The 23,146-nt window shown below is 44.9% G+C and overlaps 2 protein-coding genes across 2 annotated transcripts in view; both read left to right on the top strand.

Moving 5' to 3' along the window:
• Window positions 1-115: 115 nt before the first annotated feature.
• LOC108927711 (carnitinyl-CoA dehydratase) lies at window positions 116-18,503 on the top strand. The gene is made up of 6 exons (XM_018741161.2): window positions 116-547; window positions 5,235-5,405; window positions 7,957-8,054; window positions 9,622-9,766; window positions 15,011-15,160; window positions 17,060-18,503. The coding sequence occupies exons 1-6, from the start codon at window positions 430-432 to the stop codon at window positions 17,299-17,301; spliced, it is 924 nt and encodes a 307-aa protein (XP_018596677.2). The 5' UTR covers window positions 116-429; the 3' UTR covers window positions 17,302-18,503.
• A 2,199-nt stretch (window positions 18,504-20,702) lies between these two features.
• Window positions 20,703-23,146, top strand: part of bmp6 (bone morphogenetic protein 6) — a 29,334-nt gene continuing 26,890 nt past the window's right edge. Inside the window, exon 1 of the mRNA XM_018741163.2 lies at window positions 20,703-21,662. Coding sequence (XP_018596679.2) covers window positions 21,245-21,662 — 418 coding nt within the window. The 5' untranslated portion in view covers window positions 20,703-21,244. The remainder of the gene's footprint in view (window positions 21,663-23,146) is intronic.

The following is a 23,146-nucleotide window of genomic DNA, read 5'->3' as shown; positions in this document are numbered from 1 at the left end:
CGGTTGTTTCCCGCCAGGCGCCTCGAGCGAAACACGGAGAAAAAGCCTGGAAGGGCGTAGCGCACCGCTGGCTAACAACGATAACAATTACAATAAACCGAATGCTCCAAATCACATTTAAAGGTGCGGCTGAAAGACAGTTATGAAGACGGTGAGATAAAAGAGCGGACAAGGGGTGCGCGTGAGGAAAAGCCTTTAAATTTATTACTAAGCCTTTTTCATTCACCACCATCAACGGCCTACCCTGTGTGTGGAGTGTTGCCCTCCGTTTGTTCGCGCCGCCCTGTGTTTTTTTTTTTTTTTTTTTTTCTTCTCTTGTTTCTCTCCACTGAGCTGAAATAGGGGGCGAAGGGCGCTCCTCCACGGACACACCGATATTATTATATATCCCTGTTTTCATCCCGGGCCCCGAGTGCCATAAGCGTAATCATGTCTCTCAGTCTCACACTTCGTAGCGTTTCAACGCGTCTTCTGCTGACCTCTAAGAGCTCGTTTCTCTCGCGTCTCCAATGGCGGAATTCGTCCGACGGTCCGACGCAGGAGGCGTGTAAGTAACACACCGCCACCGCGTAAAACATCATTATAATTAGTTATATCTCGTGTTCCCTCACAGGATTCACTCAGATTTCATACATGATCTCGTGTCTGTCAACGGTTACTTAGCTACTGGCTACGTTTTGTCCCCCACTTAGCACGTCGTTTCGCGCGCTTTTAACCAGGTTGGTTAGGTTGACGGCAGCCTAATATACGATAACCGCTTAAAATAACATCTTTAATGTTTTTGTGTAACACTAATGTTTAATTTTTGCCGTATTCGTAAGGGTAAGAGCCAGTTAACTAAGTGGTAGAACTCGTTTCGTGATCCTTGTTGCACGGTACACACGCGAGTTTGAGGCAATTGCTAAAACTGATCCTGGATCGGTTGCTCCGTTCTCTCGTTACTTGTCTAGACGCATTTGATTTGGAGAGTCCCGCTCTGATCCCAAATCAGTGGGTGACAACGACCGGTCAGATTTGGAGCCTCGGCGAAGGGTTTATACAAACTAACTGCATATTGAATACATGGTACAATAAACAAAAGCTTGCTGTACTTTGGTACATTATAGTCCATACACCTACTTTTTGGCTGCCTGCTAGGCCTTTGCGACTGCATTTCCACCCTGTGACGCTAGATGGCAGCAAAACATTGCATTCTGTGGCAGTACCACATTTACCTGGATTCCAGTGGGTCTGGGGTTCGAGTCCCGCTTGGGGTGCCTTGCGACGGACTGGCGTCCCGTCCTGGGTGTGTCCCCTCCCCCTCCGGCCTTACGCCCTGTGTTGCCGGGTGGGCTCCGGTTCCCTGCGACCCCATATGGGACAAGCGGTTCAGAGAGTGTGTGTGTGTGTCTCCATATTTTTTTTTCATTAACACACACAGTCTGAACCTCTTGTCCCATTTGGGGTTGCGGGGAGCCGGAGCTTAACCCAGCAACACAGGGCGTAAGGCCGGAGGGGGAGGGGATACACCCAAGCCGGACTTGAACCCCAGACCCACCGGAGAGCAGGACTGTGGTCCAACCCACTGTGCCACCGCACGCCCCTCAAAACAAACATTCATACTCGATTCCAAAAATAATGAACAAAGCTGTAAAAGAACATATATACAACAATAATATTTTTTAGGGGTTTACAAGCATATTCCACACAAGTTATATGATTCAAGCAACTCATGGGTGCATCTTGCTTTCTTATAAGAATATAATTATACTTTTTATGTTATGAAGTCTTAAAATGTTGTTTCAGTTTTCAGAAGGGTAATATTAGGTTTAGCATTTGACAATTTATTTGTCAATATATTTACCACAAATTATGTATAGATTTAACAGAAACACATATTTTGAATGTCGTTTTGCTTAAATGCAAGGAAAACATCTGTATCTGTGAAATTCATATATATTTCACTTATCTTGATGGTACATTTTCCATTTCACACCGGAACGTTTAACTGTAAATACAGTTAGAAACAATAAACGTTGTGGTTTCTTGTTCTAGAACACAAAACGTACATAAATCGTCTGTATCCTTTCAAAATCTAGTAAATATTTGGTTTTCGCATATGTCAGATGGATCATTTTAAAGGAAACTTCTTATTTTATTAGACTAATTTTAATTTTGTTAGATCTTTCTAAGATAGTCCATACATATCACCATATTTTGAACACTACTGTGATTTACACTGTGGAATGGTGTTTTCTCAACATAATGACTTCAAGAATGAATTGTGAAATTTCTTGTCAGAAGTATGGATACCATTTACCGATGGATCATCTGAATATGAATAGTTATTGAATACATGTATATTATCTGTACTTTCTAATAGAAGGTGAAAGAACATCCAACACAATAGCTAATTCTTTAACTGTGGTAAAGATGTCACACTTCTGAAGGAATTCAGAGTAACTAAATAATTAGGCCTTATTGCGCACACACACACACACACACACACACACACACACTCACTCTCTCTCACTAAACCGCTTGTCCCATACGGGGTCGCGGGGAACCGGAGCCTTCCCGGCAACACAGGACGTAAGGCTGGAGGGGGGACACCCAGGAAGGGACGCCAGTCCACCGCAAGGTACCCCAAGCGGGACTTGAACCCCACAATGTATCAAAAATTGTATTTGACTTTTTTTGCATTTTCTGTTCAGTTTTGTTAGATTTATCATACTTGGCGTTAGTTCATACTATATGTCAGTGTTTAGGAAATATTTCTCATTCTTGAAATTAACGAATTTTGGCACCAGGTTCTGAATACCGAGTATTCCAGTACCTTTTAAGATCTGATGCTTTCGAGAATGTTCTGGTGCCTTCTAGAATCTTCCAGTGGCTCTAAAGTACCAAACTAAAAGTAACACTCTAGAAGAACTACTGGTATTTCTGTAATCAGTCAACATTAACTAATCATAATCAAGGCAAAGATGGACATGAATAAGAACTTTGTGATAGTTATTTGGTTACACAAAGTAACAACATTTTTCAAATATAATATTGTTGTCATTCTGTGTTTTAAAAAGTGTTTTATTTCTATACATAATATCTCTGTTGTGGGGGTGCAGTGGCACAGTGGGTTGGACTGGGTCCTGCTCTCCAGTGGGTCTGGGGTTCGAGTCCCGCTTGGGGTGCCTTACGACGGGCTGGCGTCCCGTCCTGGGTGTGTCCCCTACGCCCTGTGTTGCCAGGTTAGGCTCCGGTTCCCTGCGACCCCATATGGGACAAGCGGTTCAGAAAATGTGTGTGTGTGTATGTGTATGTGTATCTCTGTTGTTTCAAATTATATGTGTGTGTGATGAGAAGTTGTGTTCCTATAAAAGCTTCCAAGACATGTTCATGGACACCAGATATTTGACCTGGGATCTTTTGCACATTGGTACTGTATTTTAAAAGAAATCGAATACCTCCTAAGTCAGAAATATAGTGATAAATGAGTATCCTTTAACACCTTGGGTGCTCTGGTTTCCTCCCATACTCCAAAGACATGCAGTCCAGGTTGACTGGCGACTCTCGATTGCCATTAGTGCACGAATGGGTGAATGACTGTGTGTGTGGGTGTGTGTGTATCTACACAGCAATGGACTGGCGTCCTTCCCAGGGTATAACCCCCACCCCCCCCAGTCTTGCACCCAATGCAAGATAGGCTCTCCTTCACCGTGAACCTGATTGGGACAAGCGGTTATTGAAACTGCCTGATCGTATTACGGATTTCACTTTACTTTGATTTCTTTTACCTCATTTACCCATGTATATAGTCTGTGTACAATGTGTCGATTTCAGTGTTTAAAACACAGAGTGTCATAAAGGGGCTGAATATGGGCAGATCAGCACTCTGGAGTCTGGGGTTGGAATATATTTAAAGCTTTAAAAGATTTAAAGAATTGTTTATGTTTATGTTTATATTCTCCCCATGTTTATAGCCTTTTATAGTTATAATTATGCTGTAATTTATGGTTCTGCTGTGGTTGCCTCGGCCCTTCAGGCTTCATAGAGAGAAGAAAGCCGGACGCTGCAAAGCCCACGGTTTAAACGGCTTCATGCTGTGTGTGCAAGTTGTGTGTTTCACTGTGGGTTCAACAGCATCTCATCTGCCCTCGTCTCTCACACACATGTACACACACACACGCACACACACGTCTGCTTCACTGCATGGCACAAACTGAACTGTAAGGTTACTACGTACTACTTACTACTTAGCACAGTTAAAATAACACAGGAGAAGTAAATAACTGTTGAGCACATATAACATGTGAGCTCTTGTAGTGCTCTGCTGAATTTACCACACTTTACCACGCTGTTTATACACTGTGGCTTTTTTCGGGAAGGAGATGGCCGCTGCCAAGAACTATTTCCCTTTAAGAGTCACGGTGGTTGGGAGCCTATCCCAGCAGCGCTGGGTGTGAGACGGTACAGCCTGGACATGATGGCAGTCTCATGCATGCAGACACACACACACACACACACACACACACACACACAGTGGGCAATGTAGAGTCACCAAATCAATCCAAACACAAACGTCTTTGGATTGCGGGAGGAAACCAGAGCACCTGGAAGAAAGCCACACAAACAGAGTGAGAACAACTGGGACAGCCGGTATTGTAGTGGTTAGAGCTGCTGCCTTTGGACCCAGAGGTTGAGCATTTGAATCCCACCTCTAGCTGTAGTACCCTTGAACAAGGTACTTACCCTAAATTACTCCAGTTAAACTAGCTGTATATGTGGGTAAATCAGTATAAGTAGTTTAACACTGTAAGTGTCAAAGAAATGTAGCTATGAACATGCAGACAGAGCTGGATTCGAACCTGCAGCTGAACCGCACTGCCCTGTGCAGCACTGTTACACTTGTGTGTTATTGTCAGCGTTATAACTGAAGGTAAGACATTCAGAAGTTCAGGTTGGTCCTGGAATGAGTTCAGTGCCGGGTGGTTGTCTGTTCAAGTCCCTGAGAGAAGAAAAGGCTGTTCAGCATTTAAATGCGGTCAGTGGGAACAACCAGGGCAGCTGAGTGACCTGAGTGCTTGAGGGCCATGCTTTGCTCACACCTTTGTGTCCTGGGGCCAAGTCCAGGGTCCCTGCCATGACCTCAGCCACACCCCTGTGTGGGCATTCCCACACTGCCCCATCCCTCTTGTCAGTCATCACTGTCTGTGTGTGCCTGTGTCTGTGTCTGCATCTCTCCCTCTGCGATGTCTTAGGTCCTGCGCCCAGCGTGGTCTCGGGGACGAGGGGCTCTGTGCTCACCATCGGCATCAACCGTCCCACGGTGCGCAACGCAGTCGACCGGGAGACAGCGCGGCGACTGCTGGAGGAGTTCAACACGTTTGAGGGCGACCCCACGCTCACGGTCGCTGTGCTGCACGGCATCGGTGTGTGAGCAAAGCTGACTGTGACGCCACCTGACACACCTGCCCTGTCGGGTTTATGTTGCGTGAGAAACTCTGCTGTGACCTTTGACCCCATGCTCTGTCAGGTGAAACGAGGACGAGAATGTGGGGTTCGGAAGTTCACAGGTCCTGGTCCCCGTGATCCATCTCTCAGCTGTAACTCACACTCGCTCCATCATGTACTTCACCACCTGTCCTGGTCAGGGTGACGGTGGTCCAGAGCCCATCCCTCAATTGTACTCAATGCAGTGCTTTAACTTCTCTCATCTGTAGGTAGCATAGTGGTTAGAGCTGCGGCCTCTGGACTCTGAGATCCTAGCTTCAAATCCTAACTCCTGACCAAGTACCCTTGATCACTGTACTTAACCTGAATTGGTACATGAAAATACCCCAGTGGGTAAACTGGTGTAAGTAGGTTAATGGTGTAAGGCCCATTGGAGAAGAGAGTGAGATGAACAAATGGAGTCAGTTCTGGAAACACCATGGTTTTGCATCTTGAATTCCTTTCTCTGCTGACCGTATGGTACTACATGTGTGGGCCCAGCTGAGGTTGGCCACATGCTGGGTGTCTGTCTAGCACCTTCTTACCCTGATTTACTCATCTAGCAGTTACTTTCCCACTGATTGGTGTGTAGAGCAGTTGGGGCGAAATCACAAGTCCACCCTGGATGATGCCAAAGCTGGAGAGGGAGGGAGAGAGACCCCAGGAAAGACCCCACTGCCCAGGTGAAGGTGGGCGAAATTCTCTCACCAGCATCAGGAAGGAATGCAGTACACCCACAGTAAATGTGCTGCATTACACTAGTCAACTGGAAGCACCAGCTCCTCAGACCTCTTTGAGGTCAAATGTGTTAAAGCAGTTTTTATTTGAAATGTGCAGAGTTATTGACCATGTTCCAGTCAGGATGACTTCTTCAAGCTTGAACAACCAGGGAGGACTGTGAACCAGGAACAGACAAGCAGGGCTTGCGCTCAGGTTCAAGCCATGGATGGATTAGCCACCTTTCACAGCAGTGTCTCTCTGGCTCTGCAGTGTGATTTATACAGATGGGTAATTTTACTGGAGCAATGTAGGGTAAGTACCTTGCTCAAGGGTACTACAACTAGAGGTGGGATTCAAACCTTCAACCTTTGAGTCCAAAGGTAGCAGCTCTAACTACTACACTACCAGCTGTCCTGTTGCTCACTCCCTCACACAATTTCAATATGGGCTCAACACCACTATGTAATTACCGCATTTGCACCATTGCTTGCTTTTGTACTTGTTTAGCTGCTCGACACCTCATGTCTGCCTTTTATATATAGTATCAAGACATATTTACCATCTTTCTGTGGTGTTGTAAAATACAAGCAATTTTTCACTACTGAGTGAAAGGCATAAATCTAGAAAAGTGTTTGATTCTTTTCTCCAGAGCAACTTAGTGTTAAAGCTGCTTATGCTGGTTTACCCAGCTGGGTAATTTTTACTGTACCAGTTCAGGGTAAGTACCTTGATCAAGTGTGCTACAGCAGGAGGGTTACAACCTGGGACTGGCTGGCTACATTGACGTTTATTTATCTGACACTTTTCTCCAAAGCGACTTCCAATGAACTCTATGTAGTGTTATCAGCCCACACACCTTATTCACCAAGGTTACAAGGTGACATCGCTAACCACTGCACCCCCTGCTGCCTCACACACAAAAAATTAAACTGGTAGTTGTTTTATCCTTTTGTTGAAGATAATTGTTAAACAGTAAAGTTTTATTATGTTGTCCTATACGGGGTCGTGGGGAGCCGGAGCCTAACCCAACAACACAGGGCGTAAGGCTAGAGGAGGAGGGGACACACCCAGGGTGGGACGCCAGTCCATCACAAGGCACCCCAAGCAGGACTCGAACCCCAGACCCACTGGAGAGAAGGACCCAGTCCAACCCACTGCACCACTGTGCCACTGCACCCCCCTTTATTATGTTGAGGAAAGAGAAATGTAACAATTTGCTAAAGACCCATCTGGTCCGTTCTGGAGTCTCTCTCCGTCTGACTGGAATATTCCACCATGATTCAAGACAGTTCACCTCAATTCACTACCTTACAATCACTGCTTTTCTCCCCCCAGCTGATGTGAATGTTGTCGCTGCAGCACTGAATATTTGTGTTGGTTGGGTGGGGGTCATGGAGCTTGAAAACCTGCACACAGCTCAGCTGATTGAAACCAGGCTGGGAACTTCTGCTCTTGTGGAGTATCATTGATTTGGAGGTTTCTTACACTCTTCTTAGTGTTGTTACAGGGTGTTTGATTTGTTCTCCTGCTCAGCACTGTGCTGTACTCAACTGTACTGTGTTGTACTGTGTTCTGTTGTGCTGTGCTGTGCTGTACTGTGAGTGAACGGCTATGCTTTTCTTTAAAAGACGCGCTGGATTTTTAGTGTTTCTTCCACTCTCTAAATTGTAGCCCTGCTCTCTGCTTGTTATTTTTTTCTCCCCCAACTTATTCTTCTCTTTCTTCTCTGGTTTCTGTTGCTCCGCTTTGTAATTTTGCGGTTTTTTCCAGGAGGGAACTTCTGCGCTGGTTATGATCTGAAGGAGCTGGCCCATCACTCCGCGTCCCTCAAATTGGAACAAGATGTCACCAAAGGTCCCGGTCCAATGGTAAATGTGCCCAGCATCGAACCGTCGCCCCCTGAGCTCTAGGGAGTTGTAATCTCTAATGACACACCACAGTTTTACCACAGTGCCAGTAAGGTATTGGTTCGCATTCACAGAACAGTGAATTTGCACAGTATTAGGGTTTTCCTCCCTAAACATAATGACCTCCGAGGTGTTGGATATAGTGGCTCTGGGGATCTGCCTCTCTGTCATTGGTGGTGTACCTGTTTCTATGGAAATGAACCTGGGGGGGGCATACTAGCCAGGGCAACAGGGAGCATCACAAGTTTCAACCACAAGTAGCACCACTATTCTGTTCATAATCCAGCAGCATAGTATTTACGTTTATTAATTTAGCAGACATTTTTCCAAAGCGACGTAAATCTCAGAGAAAAATACAAAGAGTGCATCGCATCAAGAGGAAGAGAGATTTGGATAGAGAAACTTGATTCTAGAGTACTGTTACTTTGTCACAATCCACCGTATGAACCAGTGTACATCACACTGCATACGGTCACTGTACAGCATGTAGTTGCCGCATGAAGGTGTATCCATTATTCAACAGTTATAATCACAAAATTATTGAACACTTACACATATTTTTATTAACAACTCCTACAGTGTAAATGGGAGACACTGTAAAAGCCGTTAATGAAGTTAACGTTGTGAAATAATATTGATACTTCTGAAAACATTATTACAAGAAGGAAATGAATCCCCAACATAGGATTATTTATTCTGGACAGATTCAGCTTTAGTTACAAAGTCGTTGCCCAAGATATGAAGCTTTAAATGGTTTCATTTAATTACTTCAGTTTACAAAACGTTCTGTGTGTTTTAACAAGAGTCCATTAAGATTTCACTGCTCCTGACAGCTGGGCTGCTGTTGGTTCGAGATCCGAGTCACCATGAGCTCTCCTCCTCAGTTATAGTTTTGCTCATTCTGCGTTAAGTTCTCACCCTCCATCAGCCCTTGTTCCCTAGTTTCACCTCTTATAATGTCCGTGATCATGTCCCCCTTTGGACTGTCCAAACCTTGTCCACTGAGTGTCACTTCATTGATTTCTTTTCTCTTTACTGTTCAATTCATGCATAAACACTGAATATCAAATATATTGTGCTGTATATAATTGGTAGGAAACAGCAGACAGTCAGTCACAGACACAGTATTATATGTATAATTATGTAATCAATGAAAGGAAACTGTGCTGTTATGCTAATTAATATTAACTATTGTAGTAGCTGTCTATTTAATAGGATATGATGATATTTCAGTGTAACTGGGTATCAGTTTTGGGGTTCAGGAACACATAATTTTGGCCATGGAAGCTAATGGTGACTATATCTTTGATTTACAAGAATTGACCTTATGAAAAGATTACCTTGGTAAGTTGAGGGCAGAGTTTATGATGTAATGTGTCTCTCTTAGGCCTACTTGCTCTCACCAGGTGGACTTTATCTGAACAGTGATTGTGGGATTGTGGGAGTGGACGACTCAGTCCATTACGATGATAATAGCAATAATAGCAGCCATGTGCACTCAGTGTGTGCCTCTGCCACCTGTCCTAAGGGTCCCTCCCGCCTCCAGCTGTCCAAACCAGTCGTAGCGGCCATCAGCGGATATGCGGTGGCTGGTGGTCTGGAGTTGGCGCTGCTGGCTGATCTGAGGGTGGTGGAGCGCAGCGCCATCATGGGGGTCTTCTGCCGCCGCTTTGGTGCGTACCGTCATTCGTAGCCTTATCCTGACCCCCGCATCCCCTTCTGTGGGGACATGCAAACATTCCCCACACTCCGTCAGCCCTTCACCCTGCTCTCACGAAGTCCAAGCCATCACCGCTTCGAGTCACTGGAACGGAGATGGTTTGACGTTGCAGTTGGATGGTTCGGTTGCCGCACCGCGAGCCGCCGCGAGCGTTCCCCTTTGCCACGAGGGCCGAGTCGGCAGAAGGCTCGTTTAGCTCACTTTGTGTTTACTGCTCCCCATCTAAAAATACAACTCGTGTGTTTTATTTAATGCGCTACGCATACTGTAATTTGCAAGTCGTGGCAAATTCTCTGCAGTATTCCCAAACAAGGCTTATCGTTCTTCTCTGTCATTAGCCGGGAGCTCCTGGCATTGCCCTCATCGCTCCTCTCTCGTCTCTCGCGTCGAGAGACACATCACTGCTCTGCTGCCGTGCAGTTCGTATTCTCATGTGTACCGCTGGTGCTGCCTGCCTCTGGGGAGAAGGTGGTAAATACCCCCCCAGCTAAGAAAAACATCCCCAGGTCACTGTCAGTTGCTGGTTGATGATGTCACCAGTGAAAAGGGACAAGGGAAATGAGACAAGTGGTGTGACAGCATGAGCCGCAGTGAATCACCATAGTAAGAGTCTGCAGGTCGATAAGCATGGTAAACCCCGGCCATTTCTGAAGGCTTTATTTAGGAACGCTTTCTGTCCTCTCCTGGCCTGTTCACTTGGCAATTGAGTTTGTGTCTGTTGGCGAAATGAAGAATGTCCACAAAATACTACAATTCTCTGGGTATCCGTCAATGGCTTTTCTAGACCCTTTCAATTATTTCATGCCTTAGTATTTCCTTACATTCCCGTTCAGTTCTTTCTGGAATTGTTTCCCAAAAGGTGAACGTGGGGTTAGAAGTGGGATCTTTCAAACGAGAGCTGTTCCGAGCGGGATGGCTCTTTTCACCATAATTCATATCCACCCCAAAGTGAGCTGCGCACTGATGAACATCATGTGTTCTTGTGGTCGCAGCTTTGTTTTATTGCACAAAGTATGGATAAAGGCTATTTATCAGAAGAAATAATTCGGCCGCTCTCATATGGTTGAGGGATTTATTTTAAAACCCTTCTGGTAAGTATGTTAAAGGTCTAATTTTGACAGATAATTTATCTCACATCCGGTGGTGAGGCCCAGATGGTAAAAGCCCTGGGGATTCCCTCGTGGCCTCAAAGACTGCAGTGTGTGTGATGTGGGTGCGGTGAAGCCGCAATCCAGTGGCTACTTCCTCTCATGTGACGCTCGTGACTGCGGCCGCAGGTTTGAGTTCCGGCCCCACGAATGGGAATGTGGCTCTTCACGAGGGGTGGGGGGAGTTTGCTAATTAAATACAGTACATTAAATAAATTTGCAGTAAATTTGGCAATGTGGCAAATAAATGTAAATGTAAATAAAGAGGAGAACAGGCCTGCGGGACAAAGACGGACTCGTGAAGTACACGCAGTCCTTACACATACAACACCTTGTGAAAAAACACACCCTTTTTTGTATAATGGCTGTTTTATTCAGTACAGTGGTATTTTTGCTTGGTCCACAGTCGTTCTACTCCCTGATGCGCAGTAAATCCATACGACAACAAAATAAACGTGGAATAAATACATTTATCTGATGCTTTTCTTCAAAGGGACTTAAAATGTTAAGGTGCTTACGCTAATTTACCCATTTATTCAGGTGGGCAATTTAGGGTAAGTACCTTGCTGAAAGGTACTACAGATGGAAATAGGAGCTGAACCTGCAACCTTTGAGTTCAAAGGCAGCAACTCAAACCACTAGACTTCCAGCTAAAGAGGACTTTCAAGGAAATTCTAGAATGCCATTAATGACTTATGTACAGAAACATAATTGTGCTTAGCATAAGGCAACATGGAAGTACTTCCTGCCATTGTCATCAGTTAATGCTAATCTAATGTCATAGATGAAATAGGACAATTAAAACCTGTATTAATCCATTTAGCGATGCTCTTCTTCAAAGCAGCTTATAGTGTTAAGAAGCTTGGAATTATTTACACCTTTATACAGCTGGGTAACTTTAACTGTATCAATTAAAGAGTATGTACCTTGACCAAGGGTACTACAGCAGGAGGTGGGACTCGAAGCTGGTGGCAGCTCTAACCACTATGCCACCTGCTGCATAGTGTATGTTTTGCTGAGTGAATAACTCCAGTGATCCAGGCTTTATTTTGTGATATGGTAAAACTTTCTTGGACCAAACTGTTAAAATGTCTCCACTGTGCACCCTGTGTCACACACTAATCCCTTCCCTGGAAATCAACCTATTAGGTGTGTTCCTGTTGTGTCGGGATCCGATTAATATTATTTCTAATGGAGGAAAACAATCAGTTCAATGATGAAAATAAAAATGTCCTTAAATTCTTTAAAATACCAAAATAAAATGCATTTTTATGCATGACAACACCACTGTTTTTTATAGTACTTGTAAGAAATTATTCTTTTGAAGCTTTACATTTTTCCCCCACTTTTTTGTTATAGGACCATTAATTTACATTTATTCATTTATCTGATGCTCTTTTCCCAAGCAACATACAATTATTTACCTTTTTATACAGCTTTGCAATTTAGGGTTAACCCCTTAATGTGAGGAATGAGTGTGCTGCAACTGTCCTTGATTTGTACAGTTTTAGTTCTCTTCTATACTTGTTTAAAAATGAGGGACCACAGGAAATATTCCTCTTCTGTCTGAATTGTATTTCAGTTTTGTCTGGAATATTTTCCTGAATCCCACAGTTTGTAAAGTGAGGAAACTAAAAATTTACATCAGGGAAAACTGCCGAGTCCTCAGTGTAAATGATTTATTGTGTGGTGCTTGGTTGGCCCTAGATGTGGACACATACAAGTACCACCTGGAGATACCTTACAGACCCTCACTGGCATCAGAAAGTTTCAAAGGTGAATTCCTGAAGCCCCTGTTTTGGTTTAATTACGGGTTTAATTCTCCCAGAATCCTCTAATCCATGTGGAGGTTAATCGCGTTACCTTCACGGCCGCCTGTTGTGTGTGTTGTGGCTTTGAAGTTGTGAGGACGCCGCGGCTGGTGCCCGCGTATGGCCGAGGAGCGCGTCCGGCCCTTTCCCAGGGTCACCCAGCTGGCAACGGAACACACCAGCAGCTGAGAGTGATGAGAGGTGTGAATCAGGCCTTTCCATGCACCTTTAATTACAGTTATTTTTTGATGTGTTACTGTTTACTGGAGCAATTTAAGGTACTTACCTTGAATTGCTCCAGTAAAATTACTCTGCTGCCTTTTAGGGGATAGCTGATAGTGTAGTAGTTAGAGCTGCTGCTGTTAGATCTGAAGGTTGCCAGTTTGAATCTCATCTCTAGCTGTAGTCCCTTGAGCAAGGTACTTCCCCAGAGTTGCTCCAGTAAAATTACCCAGCTGTATAAATGGTAACTAATTGTAAGTAGCTTAATGCTATAAGTTGCTTTGGAGAAACGTGTCAGATAAATGTAAACATCACAGTCCTATAGGTGCTTAAGTGGATCAGGACTTCTCAATGTGGATCATAAAGATACACCACTTTTACCAGCAGCACAGGAATCCACAAATGAGAAAAAAATAGCTCATACCTGATGTGTTTTTCATTATAATACTTTCTCAGAAGATACTTTCCTCATATGACTCACAGCAGCTTTGAAAATGTAATTACAACTGATGTTGAAGGCCACTTTTGGTCAGAAAGGGAGTCTTACCACACATCCATATTTTACTTACTTCAAGCCCATTCTGATCTTAATGCTGGGATGCTAAGTTATGCATAACTACTGTTCTGTGCATATAGTGGAGGAAGGATGATGCCTCCATTGATAAATACTGCAATGGAGGTGCTGAAGTCCTGAAGGAAAAACCCAGAGACAAATTACTTAAGCTGAATATCTAGCTTTGTATGTGGTTATAAATATGTGCGCAAGTTCCTTTCTGTGTAACCGTCTGCGATGTCCGATGGTGTAACTCAGATGACCTGTGAGATTCCGTTGCAGAGGTGACGGCTCACCAAAACACAATGCGTCTGTACTCCGTTATGTGGACATTCACTCATTTGCGCTTCACAAATTTGTATCCGGATGCCTGACTTTTCAGTCTCCAGATGGGGGGAGGTTTACTGTTTCCTATCACATGAACCCCAAAAGCCACCTGCTCACCAGTGCATTCAGTCACATTCCAGTTTACATAGATTCATTTATCTTATGCTTTTTTCCCAAAGCAATTTACGACGTTAAGATACTTATAGTAATTTACCCATTTATACAACTAGGTAAGTTTATGGGGGGGATTTAGGGTAAGTACCTTGTGGTAAGAGTACTACAGCTGGAGGTAAGAATCAAACTTGCAGCCTTTGGGTCCAGAGGCAGCGCTGTAAACCACTACACTATCAGCTGCCCTTATTGTTTTTGGTATTCTGCGGACCATGTTCTCAGTGGCGGTGCTCCTATCGCTGTTGCAGACAGCTTTATCAAGCTAGCTTCTGTTCCTCTGATCTGGTCGGATAGAAACGGTGATGAGTACTGTGTCTGAGTACTGAGCTCCACTCCACTACCACCGTGATCACATGTGACTTTTGGCCTCAAACTCATTTCGGGTGGCTTTACTGTCAGGAGGACGACTGCTGTCAAGTGTGAGGAAAGGAATTTTTCTGGCTCAGCTCCTAAGTTTAAAACAGTGAGATTTGGAGAGGTTTCTGTTTCATCCTGCAAAATGCTGATCTGATAATAAAGCTGTTACTGGTTTAACATGATACACAACTTGGGGGGCCCTGCTGGGTAACTGCTGTCTCTAATTGAAATGATGTTTGTCCCCAGGACAGGTACATCTTACATTTACCTGTCCCATCAAATATCTGTGTACCTGTCCAAATTTGTAACATACTAGAAAGACAAAAATAAATAGCTAGGTTTAAAATGTCCTTTAATGGCTAGGATCTCAACACAGAGATATATTTTTAATGGTAATCCAAGTGAGGCATGCAGGGTATCCCATGAAAGGAAGCGGATTTATAAAAAGACTGACATAAAGAAATGATCCAAAATAGCAAGATGTTGGGCCTGTTTTGCTTTATTTTACACAATGTCTAGTGCTTTCTAAAAACCAAAAATGATTTTGACACCTCATTTTGGTGCACAATTTCTTTGTGTTATGATCTCTTTTTCCTGCCCCCCCACAGGCGTCCCACTCATTGATGGTGGCACAGTAAGGCTCCCTCGCCTTATTGGCCTCTCGCGGGCTCTGGACCTGATCCTCACAGGACGACCAGTGGGTGCCGAGGAGGCACTGGCCTTTGGGCTGGCCAATCGTGTGGTCCCAGACGGGGAAGGTAATACCCGACCTGTTACACTTCAGTAGTATACATTGACGTACATCACATGTATACACTAGATACTTCACGAAAATGAAATTTCTGTGAATAGTTCTAGTTATCTGGGGGGCGCGGTGGCGCAGTGGGTTGGTCCAGGTCCTGCTCTCCAGCGGGTCTGGGGTTCGAGTCCCACTTGGGGTGCCTTGCGACGGACTGGCGTCCCGTCCTGGGTGTGTTCCCTCCCCCTCTGGCCTTACGCCCTGTGTTGCCGGGTAGGCTCCGGTTCCCCATGACCCCGTATGGGACAAGCGGTTCTGAAAATGTGTGTGTGTGTGTGTGTAGTTCTAGTTAGAAAATAACAAACCTTAAAGTTCTTTTACTTATAATTTAGAGCAGAAGAAAAAATTAAAATATTACAACAGAAAAAAAAAAATTTCTTTACTCCATATGTAGACTAAAAAATGTCTAAAAGGTAGAATAATGTGGAGGGTTTTTCGAAAACATCGTTTTTAGGGCCAATTTCACAAAAGATGAATGAGATTCACTGTGACAGACTGTATCAATAAAAGAAACTTTTGTTTCTTTAAAATAAATATACACACACATCTTCAGAACCGCTCGTCCCTTACGGGGTCACGGAGCCTACCCGGTAACACAGGGCGTAAGGCCGGAGGGGGAAAGGGACACACCCAGGACGGGACGCCAGTCCGCCGCAAGGCACCCCAAGCGGGACTTGAACCCCAGACCCACCGGAGAGCAGGACTGCGGTCCAACCCACTGCGCCACCGCACTCCCCACTTAAAATAAATATATTATTTTTAAAATAATTTCCCAGGAACAAACTGGGAACAGGTAAAGTAGCCAGGGCCCTACACTGAAATATGACCTTCTTTATTAAAGTACAGCAGTTAATCCAGTAGTTGGTAGTCAGCCATGGTGTTTTTGGACCAAAAAGCCAGAAACTAATTTCAGTTACTGATCAAACCTGCAGGACTCTGGGTCTGAAGCCTTGGCTTTTCACACATCTTGTCTAGGTGTATAAAATGAATACATGAGTATGAATGAATGTAATAAAAGAAAACACGACGTCCTGCAAATCACATGCCTTGTCTTTAATTCCGCAAGTCGACTGCAATGCTGAAATTCCTGAGATGTACAACTAGTAACTGAAGCTGTCCATTTTTATTTATGACTTTCTGCATCCTCACATGGTTTGCGGTCCAGAAAAAGGGGATGTTTGTCAGAAGTCATCTCATGAAATGCGAAAAAATCCCAAAAACTTATATCTGACAAACAACCTCTGTGTGCACCCTCTTAAATTCCCCAGTGACATTAACAGATTAAGTTAATTCTTAGAGGAAGTCGTTCCCACAACTGCAGCCAAGTCTGGCTAATTAGAATATGGAACTGGGGGGGAGTGGGTTCTCAGAGATACACAAATGGAAATATTGCACTTAACCCTTAAAAACAGGTCTTAAGGATTTGCATCAAGTCAAAAGAACAAATGGTCGTCTTTTAGCTCTGTAGCTAAAAACAAGACCTTGGTGAATAAATTGTATTACCTACATGGGAATATGTAGTTGTACCCAGTATCTGTGCATTGAAAACATGTCAGTGTTGTGTTTATGTGTCCTGCGCTTGATGGTGTGGTTGCTTTAGGGTGGTAGTGCTGTTTTTTTGCTCCATGGTGTTTAGCTTTCACAGTACATCTGTGATTTTAATCCCTTCGACAAATTACTGTAATTAAGCAACCCTTGCAATTCGCTTTGGATAAAAGCCTAAGCTAAGTGAAGCAATAATAATGATAATAATAGTAATAATGTTCCTCACTGGTGGTGCTGGAGGTGGTGGAGGTGTTCAGCAGTGGTCCATGGTTCTCTTCGCTGCCCTTCACTCCAGTGTCTTTGTGTCTCTCAGCCTTCCAGGCTGCACTGGATCTGGCGCAGCAGATGAGCCTCTTCCCTCAGCGGTGTCTCCGTGCCGACCGTGCCTCGGCCTACCACAGCGTCTTTGCTGCCTCCTCCTTTTCCCAGGCCATGCAGTATGAATTTGACAACGGCGTGGAGGTCATCCAGGTGGAGGCCATTGCAGGGGCTAACCAGTTCAGTGCTGGAGTGGGCAGAGGGGGTGTTTTCCCTAAGAAGGACCCTGCAGAATGACATCTTTCAGAAATGCACTTTAAGCCTTTGTTTCTCTAACAACAGAAGTGAACTGCTGACTTCAGAGTATGAAATTAGAGGAATTATTTTTGGCAGCATGCAATTTGTGTATGACTGTTTTTCAAAAACAACTGAACATTTGTTTTATTCTGCACAAAGAATGAGTAAGTCCTCATCTCCTGACTTCAGTCGATTTAAACTTAAACAAATACTCCTTCAGACATAAACATGGATCACAAAGTCCACCTGCTGCCTATTTGTAAAATGTGATTTATTATGATCCGCATATCAAAGCACCTCGGGAAGGCAGAGAGCTACCGGAAAACAAAAACAAAGTAACAATGGCATCAAAAGTGCCAGTAGTGCCCGAGTCCAACCAAATACTACCATGAATCTTATCACATGAAAGAATGGTTCACCTCAGATGTCAGTCTTTCATCTCCAAGAACATCATCAATAAGATTATGGTAGCAGGACAACTGATCAGCCATATTTTGAGGGAGTGTATAGACTGAGGACTGCAAAGCCTGAAGGAGCTGATGTAGATAGGAAGAGTGAATTACTAACTGAGGTGTGGAAAAGGGTAAACACACAGTTAGAAATGAATGCTGTGGGAGGGATCAGAGGCATAAGAATTCAGAAGAGGGAAAAAGTAGGTGTGAAAGATGGCACCCAGATGGTGTGGTGGGTACAACCCGCTTTCAGAATGCTCTATGAGATACGGCTGATCCTGTTGTCCCTTAGTACACTGCCGATGACCACGCCCCTGAATCCAGGTGCTTGTTTTTAAACCCCCCCCCACAACATGTGCTCTGAGAGAATACAGAGGCCACTAGCTGGGGGTCTGGCTCCCTTGCCTGGCCACACCCACTCAAGTGAACACACAGCACTTTTGACCCATCTTCTAATTAGGGAGAGGAGATGCATCGTCTAGACAGCATGATGACAAGCTGCACATCCCTCAAATCACCATGCGACCTCATCATTGTAGCTCGAATCCCTGCTTTGCTCCCTCTTGCCTTTGTTGTTCGGTTCTGAAGAGTTCAGTGCTGCAGAGAGAAAATACAGTACACATTTTCAAGAGATTACTATTGGCTGACATTCTGCTCTTTGCAAGATTGCTTTTCTTTAAAAAAATGCTGTCAAATAAGATGTCAGAAAAGATCAATAGATTATTATTCATATGAGAAGAATCTGATGCTTTACTAAGTCGTCATGCTCTGACAGTTTATTATGTGTGAATGATGTGTGAATCGCGGGATTGTCAGCGCGGTGGGTGAGTGTGGGTGTACGGGGCTGTGGAGTCAGTACACAAAACCTTCGACTCCGACTCCAACTCCAGGAACCCAATAATAGCTTCCGACTCCATCCCCCAAGCACTGCCCAAAAGTTGCACATTATTTTTGGGGTCGGCTTATCCTGCGAATATAGGCCTAAACCTATATTACACTTCTAATTTTTGGGGGTCAACCTATATGCCGGATCGACTTATACACCGGCATATACGGTACATTTAGTCAGAGTCGGTACATTTTTACCGACTTCGAGTCCAGTAACCCAAAAATTGCTCCGACTCCGACTCCAAAGCGCTGTGGGTTTGATTGTGGGTGTGGTGTTGCCGTCCCTAATCAGCTTCCTGTGGAGGTGGGAGCCACTGCTGCGAATGGGTCTCTCCCTTATCACCATGACCGCTTCCTGTCCCTCTCTCCTGTCCCGTTCCTCTCCTTCTGTGAAGCGTAGCTTGAGTGCAGGTTCAGTAGTGTGCTGTTTCATCATTTATTGGGACCTAAAATGAGAACAAAGGGTCTGAATCTAAGGCCTTTCAACACCACCAAGATAGTGGCTCTCAACCCAGGGGCTGGTAGAACCCGGAATATAATGGGTTTTGTTGCGGCTGAGCTCCAGATTAATTTTGCAGTGCATCAATTATTGCTTCCTGTTTGAATCAAATCACTAACTCACTAAGTAGCTTAAAAATACATAATCAGCAAAGAGCTCAGATGAACCCAAATCGATACAGGGAGGTCTCCCTGGATTATGGCAGAACCACTGATCCGTATCAGCTCTTGTGACCAGGTGTCCATAGATGAAAACATAACAGCCTACTGGAAGCTTCTGTAAGCTGTTAGAGGTATTTTGGGTGTAAGACTGAGGTTTTGCTCCAAGGAAGGAGTTCAGAAGGTTTCAGAATTGTAAGCTTTATTTCAGAATGCCGCTTCCAGGTTTCTTTGTTGGCATTTTTTGCTGGAAAAGCGAGCCTAAGAAATATATATATATATATATATATACAGTATCCTTGCATTAAAATAGAAATCTTTATTCTTGTTTGGTAAGGGTTCAATTCAGTTATAGTTACTTGCTGTAACAGCAGTGTTAGGTAAGGTAAGCGCTGTAGTCGGACGGCCGTCGAGAAGGAGCTCATCTGCAGCTTTGATGTTGTGGTTTGCACGTGTGTCTGATAAGATTGCCTGCACGGTGATAAGAGCGTCCTCGCTATCGGGGGATCTGAGACCTGGCAGACATAACACAGGATTCCCAGAGGAGACGGAGGTGCTGGGGGCTGAAGGGGCTGCAGGGCCCCCTGCTCCTTGTGAAAGGGCCTCTGCGACACACAGCGTGCAAAGCCTCCGCGACTCGTCTTGAAACAGTCCGTGGCATCACGTGCCTTGTTCCCGTGGATTCCTTCTTCACAATAATACTGCTTTACGTTTATCTGCATGGTCATCTGTTTTCAGGCCTGTGCAATCATCCGTTCTTTATGTAATCGTAAAATGAGATAGAGGCAAAATACCCATATGTTCACCATCAAGGATTCAGATTTTGTCAAAGTGAAAATTCCATGGGTGCAGCTTTGAGAATTGTACAAATAGACCCTCAATAGAGGAATTATGGGAAAGGTGTGGTCTTCACGTGTTAATGTGAGCTTGTAAGTATAAATCAGATGAGTTCTTGCTTTGTGTGTAGGTCATGGCCCACAAGGTCAGGCATGGAGTTCAGAGGGTGAAAGGCATAAGAAACAGAAAAAAAAAAATCACACAGGTAATTACTAGTTCTGAATATTTTACGATGTTCTCCTTCTCATCGTTAGAGGTCGTGCGTAGCCAGGAGAATAATCCCATTAAACACAAGTTTTTTTTTTTTAAAGCGTTTAAAGATAAAACGCGACGTCTACTATGGCATTTTTATTTTTTGTTTACTTTGATAAGGTTTCAATTAAAGATTTATCAAATGATGTGGAAAATATAAGAATTTATTATGCACTGTAAAAATAGTTTTGCATGCCAGACTGGATCGACGCTCTCTTGAGGGATATTAATTTTAAAAAAAATTCTTGAACGTTTCTGAAGAAAAGTAATGCAGGGCTGGACAATAATTGAATAGTTGTCCCTGTGAATAGACAAGAGTTCGCAACTGCACGATGTGTCAATAACGTGACGCTTCCCGAAAGTTCCTCCAATCAGCGAAGAGCAGGGGCGGAGTCATGCGCATTCACGCGCCTTATACCTGGACGAGCGGCGGCTGGGACACTGCGCGCGCCGCGACGAAAGATGAGCAGATGTGGCAGCGCAAGAGGGGGAATCCAGCGCTCGCTTATGCCAGTGTACGGGTTCGGGACGAAAAACGAGTAAGATGCCGTCTGGATTGCTTTTACTCGGTCTAGCAACTTAAATAGTACGGATGTAGTGCGTGAGCGACTTGAAGGCGTAATTTTTACATACTTACCAGCTTAAGTGAGAAAGGACAAAGTGGATGGAGACACGGGGTGACGGGACGGTCCGAAGAGCACCGCTGAGCACGGTTCGCTTCGGATGAGGTGTCATATGGCGTGACGGACGCAAGCAGCACCTCGGTTTTCTGCAGGAAGAGCTCTTTTCCGAAACTTTTCGCCTCAGAAGCACGACGCGACCAGCTGCGGCAGTAAAGGCGAAGCGCTGGCTGCAACATGAGAAGCGCTCGCGCGTCCGCCTGGGCACTCTGCTGGAGCTCGTGCTGCGTCCTCGCCGTGGGCGCCCTTCACCACGCGCTCGACGCTTCCAACCAGGCGCCGCACGCGAGCTTCGTCCACCGCCGGCTGCGCACGTCCGAGAAGAAGGAGATGCAAAGGGAGATCCTGTCCATCCTGGGGCTGCCGCACCGGCCCCGACCGCACGTGTCCCAGGGCAGACACAATTCGGCGCCGCTCTTCATGCTGGACCTGTACAACTCCGTGGCGCAGCAGGAGCCGCGGCAGGTGCGCGGCGGAGCCGCGGGCCAGCAGCGCGCGCCCAGGCAAGGCGCGCGTGAGCCGCCGCCGCTGGCCACGGCGCAGGACAGCGCCTTGCTGAACGATGCCGACATGGTGATGAGCTTCGTCAATTTGGGTAAGCAGATTCATTATCGATCGGTGGCGACCGATCGCTCGCAGTGAAACTGAAATTCGCACAGTTGATTGAAAATGAAAAAAAGCGACGTTAGCGTAGGACTTTGGCTCGAAATACTAGTAGACGAAATACGTTCCTAAGCAAAATGCTGGTAGCGCGGCACTGCAGTAATTAGTAAGTACGAAGGGTTGGAATTACGCGTGGTTTGCGCGGCGCTCCCAGTGCAGTTTTTCTACTTACTTAGGATCCTCGCGTTGGGGTTGAGGTGCGCGGCACCGTGGGAGCGCAGGTGTTTGGACGCGCGCCACACTTTCCGCGGCGCATCTCTCCGCTCATTGGACAAGAGCGGGTCGCCACTCACACCTGCTTGGCCGAACCAAGGGCCACCCACCTGGTACTCCCCGGACCTTGGGCCGCTTAGTGGAACGCAATGCAGAAGTCCTGGATGAGAAGAGAACGCGTCTGTCTGAGAGCTACTTCGAACGCCAGTTGGAACAGAAGTCCAAACTACTAGTTAGAATATTTTGCAATCAGGAATATGATTTATGTCTGAACGGATGAATGGAAAAACACATCGACCAAAATAAACACACAGTCTCCAGTTAGGATTTTTCAGTTGATGTTCCTAACATTCATCCGATGATACACTAAATTCTGCAGTTTCGTGCACAAGTTCCTCTTATTTGGGTTATTTTGCTACATGTCTATATTTCACCGCTGAAACTGAAGGAGTAGAGTATTTTAATCATATGTTGGGTATGGGAAGGCGCATTTAATCCTTCCAATTTGTAATGCAAGTGTTTACAGAAGATATATAAACAGAAGGAGTGAATATAAACAGGGGTTGTGGTGGTCAGAGACACTGGACCTGAGGAGCATCTGGACAGCGAACTTTCCGTGGTCAAGATGCTTCGGCTTCCTCTGCTGAGGACTCAGATATAACCACACAAATTAGAATTCGAAATTGAAAGAGAACCCCACAATTTCTGTTTATTTTTTTCCGATGTGACTCAAGGAAAGTAGAACCCGAGTTGTGTGTCCGTATGATAAAAATTGCCAGCTCACATGACAGCGAACTCAAACATTAGTCATCTCAAACAGTGGTGAACTCGAGCAGTAGCTGCCTCAGCAGTGTCCCTTACTAAAATAGTTTCTTCTCAGCTTTTATCGTAACTAAAGCGTTTTTCTTTTGGGTTTGTTAAATTGATGTTGCACATCTGCTCATGTGGTTTTGTAAATGTGTCCGGTGCCATATTTCACATTTTTTATTCTGTGTGTTTAGGGATTGGGTTCCTTTCTTTCTCACTAATACGTAGAACACAGAGTCCTGACCGATTTGGCGACAGTGGTTTCCTTGAATGCAATAGCAATTAATGTAACATGGGCCAGGAGTGTACATCTGCTTTGTCAATTCCACACCGCACTACTGTATGTCACCAGGCTGGTTTTTAATAGGAGCACCTTTCTGCACAAAGCTGTGGGCT

This window comes from Scleropages formosus, chromosome 19 (genome assembly GCF_900964775.1).
Source record: "Scleropages formosus chromosome 19, fSclFor1.1, whole genome shotgun sequence".
NCBI classification, from domain to species: domain Eukaryota; kingdom Metazoa; phylum Chordata; class Actinopteri; order Osteoglossiformes; family Osteoglossidae; genus Scleropages; species Scleropages formosus.
Note: the sequence above shows the minus strand (reverse complement) of the source record. Positions and strands in the feature narration are given on the sequence as shown.